Genomic DNA, 15,634 nt, shown 5'->3' with positions numbered 1-15,634 from the left:
TGATTTTTAAAAGCAAATTTTAACATAAAATGTAATAACGCGAAATATGATTATGAATGGTATATTTAACGCGTTTTTATTGATTTAAAACTGTTGCCTTATGATAGTTTTGTACATAAAGATATAAATGAGAAAGTTAGTAGTAATATAATACACTTATTGGCTTCAAAATATTGTTTTATTTATACGTATTTTAACACTTTTAAATTATTTTTTGTATATCTCATCAGCATGTTGTCGCCCGAATAAACCTTTCTATCAAATTCGACACCTACAAGTAGTATTACACGTTGTGATTTTTTGTCACTTTTTCTAATGTAACATGAAGAAGATTTTGTATACCAATTTATTCCACCATTAATGTTTTTCACGAAAAATGCAGTAATTTTCCTTTTACGAAAATACTACTACACTATTGAAATATTATTCGAAAAGGAAATTCTCAAAAGTAGAATGAGAAATTTTTTTTAGGTTTCTAATAATGGGGATTACTGGCTATTTTTGTACATTATTATGAACATGTTTACGGTAAAGACTTATTACCATAATCTATTTTAAAGAATCAATCACAAACTAAGCCAATGTTACTCCAAAAAATTATTCCCGTGAAGAAGTTGGCAGAAAAGTACATGTGAATAATATCGCATTGCAACCTTACTATTGACAGGCAATATCTAACTTCGCACGAATAACATCGTACAAGACATTACTCTCACAAACGTTAAAATTTACTTCCAGTGAAATCTATTTTCCGTAATAACATATATAATTTCCACAACATATAAACAGAAATATAATAAATGGATGCAGAAAAAAATAGCTTTGATTTGGTATATAAATAAACCTTGTAAGTTAAATTTAATGAAAAATATGAAAAAAATAGGTTTTTCGTTACTCCTGTAAAATCTGATTACAGGTTTATTGGGTGGGAGCGATGATATATAAGTTATTAATATATTAACGTTACTGAAACTATGGTGATGGTTGAATTAGATACAGCACCGGGGGAGTCCTTTATAATTTTTATATTTCAATTATTAATATACTTTGAAGAATATATAGTCTTAAAGTACATATACTCTGAGATCCAGGAACACCTAAATATGAAAACAATCCAAAAGGTCCTACCAACATAGCTAATCATTTAAAAGCCTCCCGACTTCTTACATCAGCAAATTATTAATGTTATCAACAATAATATTTTGAAAAGGCACAACAAATATTTATTGGTAGTGTAGAGCTAACAAAAATTAAAGAATTTAAATAGAAGGAATCAATTCTTGTGATCTTAATATAATTTTTTGAATTTGGAATTTTTTTAAATAGATAAAAATATTTTTTTTATTTTATTTCAAAAGACGTTCTATTTTTAAACAATAACAAAATATTTTTTTTTCTCAATACACACTGGTAAGAGATTGCAAAAAAAAAGCATGGCTTTAAAAAAGAAGTAAAAAAAGTCTGATAACATGAATGGTTAAGATATATTGTAAAATGATTTTTAATAAAAATATACATAGTACTTTATATATTCACAAAATGCACGGTAGAGCTATAACATATAAAAATTTACACTTTATCTTTGGTAACAAGGCCGGCTGGACCTTGTCCGATCACAGGTGAAATACCAGCTACGGCCACCGCACGCAGAGGTCTGGGAACAAATAAAAATAACAATTAAAATGAAAATTAACGAATATTTATACCAACAACATAAATTTCAACTCTTACGAATGTGCAATTCGCTGAAAGTTCAATAAAACTATCACACAAAAGAATTGTATTTTCATTTTAAAAATAATTAGTATTGTAAAGGTTAAATAATATCACGTACGTATAAGAATAACGACACAATATTATTTTATGTTATATACTAATGATTGATAAAATATTAGATATATATTAAATGGAAGTCACGTGCGCTAGGTTAAAAAATAAAATAAAAATCAGATCAACAATAAATCTATCTGTGTGTGTGTGTGCGTAAGTGTGTGTGTGTGCGTAAGTGTGTGTGTATAAATAATAAAAAAACATAATTATTAATATTAAATTAATAACTGTTCTTTTGAAGAAAAATGTATATATTATTATATATGTGAGTCTTAGTGAGAAATTGGTTTCCAAAAAATATCGACAATACAAAGTTACCATCACCTTTAGCCTAGCATAAATTTGGTCTCAACACTCTTAAGTGCGATATGAGTGACGGGGCATTTGTAGTATTTCGGAGGATCGGAGTAAGATGTCTACAGGATTTGAGACATCAAAAAATATGCAGTGCGGATGTTCAGTTTACTTTTAAACATATGAAACAATGATTTTGAAGAATTTTTATCATTGTTTTCCATATAAATGACTTAGGATGCATATAACAATTTTTCTTAACTCCGGTCTCGTATCAAATCTATACTAAAATGACAACTCAAAACTAAAATTTATAATTGCGCCATCTACTGAGGAAGTGGCAAACTTTTTAATACTTTTAATAAGAGCTTATGAGAAACGCTATTAAATAAGATTGAAAATGGCTGTATGTTGTATTGTAACGTGTTTTTAAGCCATATGTCAAATATAATTTAAAGCAGTATTAATATTAAACACGAAGCAAATTACGTATTAGTGTGCAAAAAATCTACTAGATGGCGCAATAATAAAATCCATACATTGAATTCTATATTTATTAGCCATTTTGTAATTTAATTTTACTATATTACAAAAGGTGGCGCTGTTGTTAATGAACTAGTACCATCAGCGTTAAATGTATCAGATAAAATATTTGTTTTGCACAGACCGTACAGGTTTATGCTGTAAATTTGGTGCTATGCCAAACTACTTTATAGATGCGTTATCTTAAAGTGGGTACGTAGACAATTTCTAAATGTAAGCGATTACATAAGTTAACTTACTTAAAGCCCAATTCTTCAGCCGGTATGCCCAGTTTCATGAGCTTCGCTTCGTAAGTGGCGAGTAAATCGTCGTGAGCTTTTCGAAGTCGGGCAGCCTCGTAGTGCAGATCTTCTATTTGTGTGTCTTTCAATTTCAAAAGCTCCTGAAAAATTGATGACCACGAAAGATTAATTACGGGAAAACTTGATGAATATAAAGAGTGATTGGGAAGAGTAAAGATTTTTTAAGATTTAGCAATTAATTCAATTTTTATCAATCTCTCTATTCAAAAATCAATTGTTTTAGGAATAATAAATAACGTAATGATAATAATTAAAATAAAGAGTTTTCGAAATTCGTATTCTTATTCCTTTCAGCCAAAATATTCCTAACAGTTCTTCGAGCTACATCGGTGACTTTAATTCTTCTGCAGATCTCCTCATAACAGATTCGATAAGAGAATCTCCGATTGTAGGTCGATGTCACGCAGAGAGCAAAGGAAAGCCTTTGCTCTCTGGATTATTTTGAGCCTTTTTAAGAGGCCCATAGTTAGCCATCGTGTCTCAGATATATATGTCTATCACCAGCAATACTCATTTGCCAAATAAAATATTTCGATTAATACGTATTATTTTTATTACTATCTATCCCCGCAGATTTTGTAATGCAAAAAGAATTTGTAGTGCATGCCCAACCATTTATATTTATACGACAATACATATGTATATATAATGTATACGTATAATGGCTAGAAGAGAAATTCTACCAATCACTACTAATCTACATTTATTTCTAGGCATATATTGCTATTTATGGATTAATCTCACGTGTATTTCTTTTGTCCCCATGTCCCTAGCCTGAAGACTTTTCAGCTTGGCTTCCAACAGTGAAGTCTTCAGCGAGACCTTCTGCTGCACTTCGAAAACGGCGCGCGAGAACCTGGACTTCAGCTCGTTCCGTTCGGCCTCCACCCGGTCGTACCTCACCTGGATAACTTCGTACTCCCATTTGAGGACATCGAACTGTTTTTCCAGCGATGCCAGTTGTTTTGTTTTAGCCTGGAAAATTATTTGTTCATTATACTACAAGTCACCGGAAATAAAACAGGTAAAACGATAAGTACAAGAGGTCTTTGACAAAGATTGGATTGATTTATTTACCAAAGAAAAATGTAGCTGGCGTTTAAGTGATTGAAGTATGAATTTTTAGTACAGTAGCTACATATTCAGTTGTTCCAAGAAATAAATCCAGTGAAGACGTTAAACTAACTCTTGACTTCTTTCAGGACAGGAGACTATTCCAAGTTATTACGAAAAGTCAATCTCTAAGGTAATTTATTTTTTAAATGAAATTAATAAAGCAAAGTAAACATGAAAAAATGGGTTATTTAGAAATGTGACGCTTAAGAGAAAGAACTTAAGAAAGTGCACTAAGTTTTTTTTATAAATCCAAGGTACAGAGTTATTAAATCTATATTTATTACTGCGTTAAGAAAATCTAGTCTATCCTCGATCAGCTCAAGTTTAAGGTCAGACTGTTTACAATATGCTACCTAAGTTAACTCCTTTTTACTTTGGCCAAGTCGCCCACATATAACCAGATAACTTCGACTACCTACTAGAGACAGTAGACAGTAAAAAAAGACATGACCTTCGTCTATCCGGTCAGATCAAGTCAAATCAATAACTGGACCCTCTATAAATATTGCCCTGTGAAAATCAAATGGTTGAAAAATAAGGTAATATCATATTATCGATTTTAAGATATTTAAAGACGAATACTAATAGAAGTAAAGAGACAACTGAGAAGAAAAAAATATTTTAAAATGGTAATCCTGATGTGATCTGAAGGCACAACCTTCTAAATTACTCAGAAACGAAGGTAATTCTATACTAACAGCAAGTGCCGCCTTATCTCTGTCGTAATTAGACATTTGGCGTTTCAATTCCTTGTTGTCTATTATAGCTGCTTCCAAAGGCTCTCGTAAGTTTTTGGCTTCAGCTAGTGCGTCTTTGGCGATCTTCTCCGCGCGTTCTTTTATCTTCTGCATATCTTCCATTTGCTGTTTGATACTACTTATTAGACCTGTAAATATTATATTGAATATAGCATAAAAAATTGCAAATTTATTGTTGTCAAAGCGCTATGTTGGTTGTTTCTTTATAAATTACTTGCTATTATTAAAGTGGTTAACTCAAGTACTTCGACAGAAGGTTAAGATATTCGTCTGCTATAGCACCTTTTAGTTAAAGGTTGTTAAAGGTATAGGTTTTAATCAAACATCAATTCGAGCTCAAGATATAAGGTGAAGAAGCGCTTTTGTGTTTGGTGGCTTCTCTCTATAATATTAAAATAATCCACCAAGGGGGTTCAATGGATCAGAATTTTGTAAGTTAAATATGATATTTATGAGTTCACAAAGCAGGTGACACGTAAGAGAGGAAAAAACGGAGTCAACTTATTTCCTTCCTTATAGATATTTTTTGTTTCTCTCCTTATTATTTCCTATATAATAACAAAATACATACCCAAGTTATTCAGAGTGATATCATTGTAATAGTTTTTCAAATCTAAAAACGCCCGTTCGTGATGAGCTATCAACTCCGATATCTGTTTATTTTTTCTCTCCTCAACTTCCGCCATTTCAGTTCTATGTTTCACAGTCAACTCCACTTTGGTCTCATGTAGCTTCTTTTCTGCTTTGTCTTCTATTTGTCTTGCTCTTTCTTGAAAAACATCTCTAGCTTTAGATAATTCTTCAGCGTGTATTAACTTAGCTCTTCTCAATTCGTCCTGTGCTGCTAGGCCCTTTTCTCTCATTTCTTGCCTAAGCTTTCGCTTGTCGTTAAGAAGTTCTAGTTCTTGTGCTGCGTGTTCTTCTTTCGCCGCTTTCAACGCCACTAGATTCTCTGCTCTCAATGCGGCAGCGGCAGCCTGTTGTTCATATTTTAAATGTTTTATCTTTTGCTTTTCAGTTTCGAGAAGGGCTTCATTTTCCTCCTTCGCTTCTTCTGTCGCTCTTTCCCTGTTCCTCAATTCAGCTTTCGCTTCTTCTAATTGTTGACGGGTTATTTCCCAAAATGTGCGAATTTTATCTCTTTCCAACTGAAAGTAATTTCTTTCTTCTCTTTCCTTGTCTAATTCCTCCTTAACTCGAAGAGTGAATTGTTCGAGTTTTTCTCTTGTCATCTCGGATGTGTCCACTCCATCGATAATGATGGCTGAAGTAAAAACATATAATATAAAAAAATGGCAACATTATTCTTACATCGTTTTAGTTACAGTGCTGATGGCATTGTTCTTTTATGCTATACCAATTGCGAAGGAAAATAGTATAAGTATATTAAATTCCTATTTAACGGTGATTCAAATAGATGAAATCATATTCAAATCACTAATTGAATCACCAGTATCATTCGATGTGATGATATGTCATATATATGTTAAGAAGAATTATGTTAAGATACGGAATATTTATTTACTATCAGGATAAAGTCATTATTTTTAGATAGCTTATTAGATGATATAAATAATGTAGTTACTTACGTGGCGGTTTCTTTCCACCTTTGCCCTTCGGCGGCTGAAATTTAAAAAAAAAAGAGTAATTTTTACCAAAAATCAATTTTAGATTTTGTGTTATGACGTGTGACTTAAACATAAGTAATTATTAAACTCATATATGATGATTCATATGCAATATCATACTTTATGCGTCATTATCATCATATTAGGTGAACGTAACTCCCCTCCTCCCTTTTTATATAAGACAGGTTGGAAACATCTTGCATCTAGCGTCTTCCTTCGATCTTAACAAGGCCATCTGTTTATCCACAAAGCAACATAAGCTGTATTTGATCTATGGTCCAACTCCAATATTTGTAAGCCCCTGCAACCCTCTTTTCTATACGCAGTCTGACCTGCCCAATGCCAATTCACTGAGCTCATTTCATCTCATCATTCCTGATTCTATCTCTATGATCGATGATAGCTCTCCTCATGGCTCTCCTCTTAAAAGACTGAGCCTGCATATGAGGCCCGAAATGAAAGACCACATTTCGGTGCCGTAAATCATCACTGGCAACATCTTCATCTTAAAGCACTAACCAACATCCTTCCTTTTAATTGAAACCGAGAAAAACATGTCGAGTAAATAATTAAATAAATAAGACGTAATCAAAATAAAAATAAAATATGTAAACAAACAAAATAAGGAGATATTAATAAAACAGAATTAATATAAATAAATTGAAAATCGTATCTGTTATAACCCATGCTAAACAAAGATAAGAAATCAGAAAACAAAATACCATAAAAATGAAGCTAAAAACCTTTGATATTTGAGTAAATGAGGTGAAGGAAGAGAGGCGATACATTAAAAGAATTAAATATAAAGGAATGTTAGGGAATTACTGAATGAAAGAAGAAAAAAGATATAAAGGAGTATGTAAGAAGAATTATGAAAATTAAATATATAAATGCCCTGTCCGAAAATCAGATAGGGGAATACTAGAGGTCCTTTCTTGGACGAGATGTTTCGTAGTCCCGAACGCTGACCAGACGAGTTGGAGTTGGTATATATATAATACCTGGTAATACTTTTTGCTCCGTACGAAACATGCATACATCAACACATATGTTAGAATTAAACGCTATATGCGGTATCTGTCATTCAAATTTGATTAATAAAGAGAAAAGGGTTAAATAATTTTATACCTACCTCTCATTACTTTCAAATTACCAACGCATACATTTTTTTATACTATATTTGATTAGATAAATATTAATGCGTCTAATATTAATTATAACTAATTTCATAAGCGTTTATTTAATCTAACTTCTTCTTCATATATTTTAATCTACTTTTGATAATAATAGATCTAATAAACTTACCATTATTTTTTGTATTTATGTACAGAACAATTTAAAAAAGTAAATAAATAATTGATAACACAAAAGCTATTGACAGCGTTGTTATGAACGACAACGACTGTTTGTTACCATGGCAACAAGAATATATTTATAATGTGTAATAGGTACAGATGCATCCGAAAATTGAAACAGATTAAAAAAAGTTGTCAAAATTAGAGGGTATGACGAACAAAACATGCCATAAATATGCTCTATAGAAGCTTTTTAAATTATGTGGGTGTTTGTTAAAATTTTTTTTTCTGTATTTGTACATTTATTTAATTATATACTTTGTTAGCGGACACCCAAGAACGCACACCAATACCTCGCTTTGCGTCGTTTCGTTTTGCGTTTTTTTCGAAGTTGCGTCGCTGCCTAATTAGTACTAATTTTCACTGTGCGTCGTTAGTTTTTCGAGGTTGCGTTGTTTTGGATTCGAGTCTTTAACTTTTTTTTTAAATTTCCTTTTTTTTTCCAAAAGATCACTTTTGTTTCTTATTGTGCCATGCCATCAAAACTCGAGGATTCCCTTTCTAACTAAAGATCAAGGTTTCAGTTCAGTTTTCAGGAGTTCAGTTTTAATTACGTAGTGTGTTGTGCTTTTTTAAAAGAGAATAATAAATTTATGTAAATATTAACGTGTTGCTTTTGGTTACAAAAAAGGTATATATTTTTCCAATTTATTTATCGGCAGAGTTATATTATTTTTGTTTTTTAAATGTTTACTTTATCCAATTTTCTTTTTAAAAAGTTGTATTTTCGTAACCCTGGAACCTATCTTCGATTTTTTCATGCTTTGCTAGAAAATCTTAATTCACTTTGCGGCGTTTCAATTTGCGTCGTGGTTTTTTGGAACGTAACCACGACGCAAAGTGAGGTATTGGTGTATATCATTTACAATTAAATAAACGCGTTTAGCTGGTTGTGATGATTTAGTAAACAATATAAATATATATATAATACAAAATTAATTATCTCATTTGCAATATCGATTTTCTTTTTAATAATCAATTCTAATAACATTTATTGTAATAACTTTTCCAAAATTAGATATCTTATATCGATCAATTTTGGCTATAATTTTCCTTTTCAATGTTCTCGTATAGTAAATTATTTCGAGCCGTTAAACGCATTTACTTCATCGAAGGAAGAGCAGATATGTGCTCATTCGGTGCTCTTTTTTCATATACAGGTACAAGAGGCGGTCTTATCGCTCGAGGCGTTCTCTACCAGACAGCCTTTGGATGGTGATACATAGATACAAATACACACATTACTATATACACATACATTTATACATATATTACATAAACACGAATAATGTCCTATTTTAGAGGCCAGGAAATTGCGCTTTTACCATCTTTATTACGTACAAAGATATAAACGAGAGAAAACAAAAATGTTTGTTTAAGTATAATAAGATTTTATTGATTCAAAAACAGTGAAATATAGAATGATAAGTCTGTTCGATCCTGTATATTCAGTGCAGTGTGAAGGAATATCTTTGAATAAAAAGTTTATTATTATCTGCGAGGAATATAACAAGCAACTTCGTATGTATATATTATCTGTGGTTTTCTTCAAGGTTTAATGCGACCTTCAAACTTTTTGCTCAACCTGGCAACATTGATTAATTAAAATAAAACATGACAATAATATGACGCTAAAATACTGACATATTAATACCTTTAAAATTCGCAGTTATTTGAAACCTTTGCCGAAATATTACATTTAATGATATAGTAACAGATCGATTTAACAATGTTAAAATCAAACAGTCTTCTGCTACCGTGTTTGTTGGTCTTCAGTCTCCTCTTAGCTGATTTTCTTCTCGGCAATGGATTATTGCGACTTCTTTTAAGAGTTATGTCAAAGATCACACTTTTCATAAATAAATTGGTAAAGGAGGAGACGATGATTGTCATATCAGAAAGTGAGAGGCCAATGAATATACCTGTTCTCATTTCAGAAGTATTATTCCTTGGTGTAGTAACTACGGTAAGTTTGTCTCTAAGTTAGAAAGAGAGATCAGAAGTATTATTCCTTGGTGTAGTAACTACGGTAAGTTTATCTCTAAGTTAGAGATCAGAAGCATTATTCCTCGGTGTAGTAACTACGGTAAGTTTGTCTCTAAGTTAGAAAGAGAGATCAGAAGTATTATTCCTTGGTGTAGTAACTACGGTAAGTTTATCTCTAAGTTAGAGATCAGAAGCATTATTCCTCGGTGTAGTAACTACGGTAAGTTTGTCTCTAAGTTAGAAAGAGAGATCAGAAGTATTATTCCTTGGTGTAGTAACTACGGTAAGTTTATCTCTAAGTTAGAGATCAGAAGCATTATTCCTCGGTGTAGTAACTACGGTAAGTTTGTCTCTAAGTTAGAAAGAGAGATCAGAAGTATTATTCCTTGGTGTAGTAACTACGGTAAGTTTGTCTCTAAGTTAGAAAGAGAGATCAGAAGTATTATTCCTCGGTGTAGTAACTACGGTAAGTTTGTCTCTAAGTTAGAAAGAGAGATCACAAGTTTTATTCCTTGGTGTAGTAACTACGGTAAGTTTGTCTCTAAGTTAGAAAGAGAGATGAACTGTCTTAAGTTCTAGATGTAAAACCTTGATTAAAAATCTAGGTGAATTTTCTTGGAAAAGATTTATAAAATCCCTGTCAGGTAAAACGCACTTTAACCAAAGCTTTTTCCAGTCCGCAAAATGAGAAGTCACTTTCCGGTATAGCGTTCAAGATCTTCTTCGATTCGGTTTTTATCTTCTTAATCGTATCAAGACGGCTTCCCTGCATTGGCCTATAGTTTGCTGAATGGCCAGAAGTCGTACAGAGCCAAATCAGGCAAATATCGTAGTTGGAAACTACCATGAACAAAATTCAAAACACATTTTAAAAGTAAATTAACTGAAAAAACTTATAATTCAATAAACGAATATTTAAATGACAAGAATCCTTGACAATGACGTCCCTTGATTATTTTTATTTCATTTCGGCTGTATCTGATAAAGTGTATGTGTATAATAAATCTGTATTGTTAAACTTTATTGATGTTGATGTTGCGGAGTTTCTTCCTGCTTCTTCTCCATATGTATAACATCTTGCTAAGCATAGTAGAGTCATAAATAAAATAGGTATAAATAATAAAGAGATAATAAGTAGACAATCAAAAAGAGTTCTGTTAAAACTTTATAAATGATTTTTATCTTTATGTACTGATATTTACAAGGATTGCTGTATATAGATACATATATAATTCTTTTCCAGATATTTAATCGATACAGTGTACTAAAGACTAGAGATCGTATTGATTCCCTACTTCAAGAGAGCAAGTACGGACTTCGACTAATGAATATTTTTCTAGACGAATGGCATCAGCGAAGGGTACGTAAAATTTAAAGTCAGAAATAAAAAAAGGTGGTAGCTCAGCGATAGGGAACTGATTTGCAATCGTAGGTCGCGGGTTCGATTTGCAGAATACAGTCTTAGTATATAATTCACAATTCACACAATGATCATATAAAGTGAACTGCTTTTGTTGCCAGAAGAATTGTTAGTTTCTATTAGCTAGGCTAATATTTTTTATCTGTTACATATTAAAAAGATTAGTGTGTAAAATTTACAATTAGCGTTTTAGATGCCTTCTTTTGCCAAGCACATAGGTTCGATACCTGGGTTAAAGCATTTTATATAATTCACATTAAGTGCACTTGCATGGGTTGCAACTGCCTACTAAACAAGTTTTCATAGGATTGGTAACAGCGTCCCGTGCTTACCACAATACCACATTGCGATCGCTGGCCCGCCTACCAAGCGTGGTGATTATAGTATATCTCCCCATAGATATCTTTGGGGGAAGCCTGTACTTTGCAGTAGGCGTATATGGGCTGATACATGTTTTTAGATTGTCAAAGATGAATTTAAAATATGCGGTCAAATCTTAAAAGCATTATGAACTTGGTACAATACTAGAAAATAGAAGGTTTCAAGGTTTCAAATCAAGTTTTTGACTTCTGGTCTTAACTGTCTTATTCTGACCGTCAAATGGCGTATCAGTATTTAAATCATAACTTGCGCAATACTAAATTTGAGCGCAAATGAAAGTTACGAAATCTCTTATCATTTCGTTTTGTATTATAAAATAATTTTGATTATTGATCCGAGAAAACCTCATGTTAATGTTGTTCACCCAACTCGTAAAAGAACGTAAAAGACATTTGGCGAATTCCACAAATATCCTTTTGTCATATTCATCGTTAGTAAGAAAAGGACCAATATTTAGTCACTTCCGCAAATGCAGTGATAGTCATGCAAGAAAGTGCACCGCCCGCAGTGTATATTAGCGCAAACAATGCGAATCACACAACTGCCACCGCCAAATCACTCAACACGTGTTTCACCACTCCACGGGGCATCTTCAGGAGTTGTGTTACACCGATTAGTGCAAAACACAGAGTGAGCTCAGTCCGTCGCTGCTTTGTAATTTATATGCCAACAATATTTGTTGCACGACTACCACAGCATGTGCGAAAGTGGCTAAATATTGGTCCTTTTCTTACTTAGGATGGACTTCCGCAAGGTAACGCCTGATTCCATTAAATATTTAAGATCAGCATGCCTAGCTAAACAGGAGCGTTTGTACATTAAATATTCATAGATATCGATATCGTCATCATATCAGATATAGAACGTCCACAGCTGGACATAGATCTCACCTCCAGATATCCAATAGGGTGAATATGAAGCTGCCAGCATTCAGTATCTTTTGACGGCTTTAACATATTCATATGTCCACCTGGTGGGTCCGTCGCTACCCTTATAGGTGCATGGTTTCCACTCCAAAACCTTAAAGCTACATGGCCTAGCCGCTGTTACTTCAACTTTCAAATCCATTGGGCTATTTCAGATATCGTTTTTTTAGTTTATTAGCTCGCGGATTTCGGATCCGCGAGCCCTGAGTCCGATGGAGCTGTAAAAGCCAAAACGGCTAACAGCGCCCATCAACTTTCGAATATAGTTCACGTATCTTCTCATTGTAAGTAAAATATAATCATTGTTAACACAGGTACACAACAATGAATATTTAGACGAAGAACCACAACCCCTGGCTCCACTGAAACTTGAAGTCCCAATACTGCACATGGCTATAATTGACGTAAGTGTCATTTTAAACAATGATTGATAAATGATAATATTATATATTTTTCTTCTTTCTTCCATCACAGTATCTAGGCACTCAATCAAGGCACCATTTTCAATAGTTTTACCGAGTAGTCATACTAGTAGTACTACTGGGAGTTTTTTTTTTCAATAGACAAAGTGAGACTGCGGGTTTTAAATTTCCCTAATAGTACTATTATTATTTATTTTAAAAATTAATGATTATGATAGAGGGACCGGAAAGTAATGTCGTTTCTGTCGACATTGAAAATTTGTATATTAGACAGCAAAAGGTTGTTGATAAAGAAGGTGAATATTTTGTTGATTAAAAATAAAAAATTGTTTAAAATGTAGTCGTGTGAATTTAACTTAAGAAAGCGACAATACTTTCCGGGAACTTTAGTTCAATTCATGATATAAGAACACTTATAAAAGAATCCTTTTCTGGAACAACTTTTATTCACGACCCACTCATATTGGATTCCGATAAACCATTCTGGCAGTACAAATCAGCAAAGACAGATAGTGAACAATAATACGTTTTAATATATAGTGATCTGATATTAAAATTCTTTTCCTTATTGTGTCATTATTACGTTTATTGTTTCTGCAACCATGGTTTTACGTGTTTGTACTATGTATTCATCGTCAGCATATGAACTACACATTCACTTCTCAAAGCTTCACACCTATCACACTGTCTGTACTAGTAGTTGTATAAAGCTAAAGCCTTTTCATAGACTCGAGGTTCAACAACGAGAGGCCAACTCGAGCGCGGGGACGCTGGGGATTCCGTCAACATCAGCGACTCCACTCTACTGACAGTGACGTCAATAATTGATGAAGACTTTGAATCGATATTAAGCGCAGTGAACGAGGATCAAATGACCGATGAAATACGTAATATAGACAACAATAGATACTTGTGGAACGTTCTAGAAGAAGACGACGATGACTTAAGAGAATAATCACTTTAACCTGCTCGTTTGTACATTTTTATACTTGTGATTAAACATTCATACTAGCATTTATAAAACCAAATTAACTGTTAAGATTAAAACTATAAAAGTTTACTTGAAATATTAATTCGTTTAATATTATTTTCGTCTAAGTTTCTATTTCATATGGCGTGTTTAAGTAACAATAAAATGTTTATTACTTACTCGATTTTTAATTTTGGAATTTGCATTGTTTTCAGCCTTTACTGAGACTTAAGGTATTTATTATTCATTTTCGGTTTAATACACAGCAAATTTTATCGTAATATTCGTATGTGCAAGTGACCTTCTGAAGTGTGCTAGCAGAGCAGGGAAAGTCGAAAATCATCAAGCCGTCTATTCTCAAAAATCTCTTGTGCGTTTTGTCTATTCGGCTATCATCCGTCTCACCGAGAACTAACAGAAAACAAACGTCAAGTCAGCTGTTCTCATGTGCGTCTTACCAAACGCGTCTTCTTCCGTCGCACCGCTCAAATATCTCAGGCGGTGTATAGTGTGCGTACAATCAGTAGTCATCTTTTGAGACATGTGAGTAAAGCAGGGATAGTAGACAAATGTCAAGCCATCTGTTCTTAACAATCTCATGTGCGTCTTGCCAAACACGCCGTGCCTCGTCTCAACGCCCACATACCTCATGCGGTGATTACCCTCCTTTGACTATAAGGTAGCATATTCAGCCTTTATTTAATTTTCATATATTCTTTATAGTGAGTATATGGTTTATATTGTACCATAACCCTAAGACCTGTATATTTCTTCTTGACCTTATGATCTGAATTTAACATTGTCTGTTAATGGTCCAAAGATTTGTCATTGACAGGTAATGCAAGTTATTTAACATCTCTGTTCAAGAACAGATAGAGGAATACTTTCTGAATTAATCGGTATAATATAAAAAATAATCTGAATTAAGGGCCATAACATTCCGTGGAAATTGATATCTACTGATTGGCAATGAGTCCGAATGGTGGATTATGACTATATTATAGCTTCAGTGTAATATACAAGGTAAATATAATAAACGTAAAAGTATTTAGGCTTATAGGTGTAAGAGCCTTAAAGGGGAAAATGCATTGCTTAGTTAGTCAGTAAAAGTCTCTAAAGCTTTTACATCTATTTCCAATCCCTTTGTATAAAATGATCACTCTGAAACAAGTAACATAATTTTTATTTATTAAATTTGAAGAACTAATAACTTCTGGTTTGCATTTTTTTTTGTAGAAGTAGTTGCTATTAGCCCTAAGGCTTTTACAGCTTCATCTGAACTAAGTTCACGGAGCGGTAGGGTCCGTGAACTTAAAAATTAACTTCTATTAGTAAAAAGTCTGCAAGCACAGATAGTAAACAAAAATAATTTTAATGAGTGTTAATTTTAGACGAAGATCTTTGACCAATGTGTGTTGCCTGTGATAACAAATAGATCCGAGACGTGGTCGCTTACTATGGGCCTGATAAAAATGCCCAAGGTCACCAAGAGGGCAATGGAAAGACCTTTAGTTTCAAAAATGAGGAAATCCGCAGAAAAACTTAGGACATGTACATAGCTTGATGAGTTGTTCTTCTATAGTGGCAGTGGACGATGCAGATCTCTGGTGCAACAGATGGCCGATGGAGCCGAAAGGTTATGGAGTGGCGACCACGAGTAGGTAGAAGCGACATAGATAGGGCCCACACTGGGTGGGCCGACG

At 33.1% G+C, this 15,634-nt stretch overlaps 2 protein-coding genes across 2 annotated transcripts; one reads left to right on the top strand and one right to left on the bottom strand.

Annotated features, from left to right (window-relative positions):
* Positions 1-1,569: 1,569 nt before the first annotated feature.
* Gas8 (Growth arrest specific protein 8) lies at positions 1,570-6,075 on the bottom strand. The gene is made up of 5 exons (XM_068763727.1): positions 5,415-6,075; positions 4,784-4,971; positions 3,714-3,944; positions 2,907-3,049; positions 1,570-1,654 (listed from the first exon to the last, which is right to left on the bottom strand). The coding sequence occupies exons 1-5, from the start codon at positions 6,073-6,075 to the stop codon at positions 1,570-1,572; spliced, it is 1,308 nt and encodes a 435-aa protein (XP_068619828.1).
* A 3,633-nt stretch (positions 6,076-9,708) lies between these two features.
* LOC137920481 (uncharacterized) lies at positions 9,709-13,916 on the top strand. Its single transcript, XM_068763848.1, has 4 exons — positions 9,709-9,792; positions 11,056-11,172; positions 12,854-12,943; positions 13,689-13,916. Exons 1-4 carry the CDS (start codon positions 9,709-9,711, stop codon positions 13,914-13,916), a joined length of 519 nt encoding a protein of 172 aa, XP_068619949.1.
* Positions 13,917-15,634: the final 1,718 nt, after the last annotated feature.

Source organism: Battus philenor, unplaced genomic scaffold (genome assembly GCF_028537555.1).
Source record: "Battus philenor isolate CCGP_79_NKW_IND1 unplaced genomic scaffold, ilBatPhil1.0.hap1 SCAF_18, whole genome shotgun sequence".
Lineage (NCBI taxonomy): Eukaryota > Metazoa > Arthropoda > Insecta > Lepidoptera > Papilionidae > Battus > Battus philenor.
Note: the sequence above shows the minus strand (reverse complement) of the source record. Positions and strands in the feature narration are given on the sequence as shown.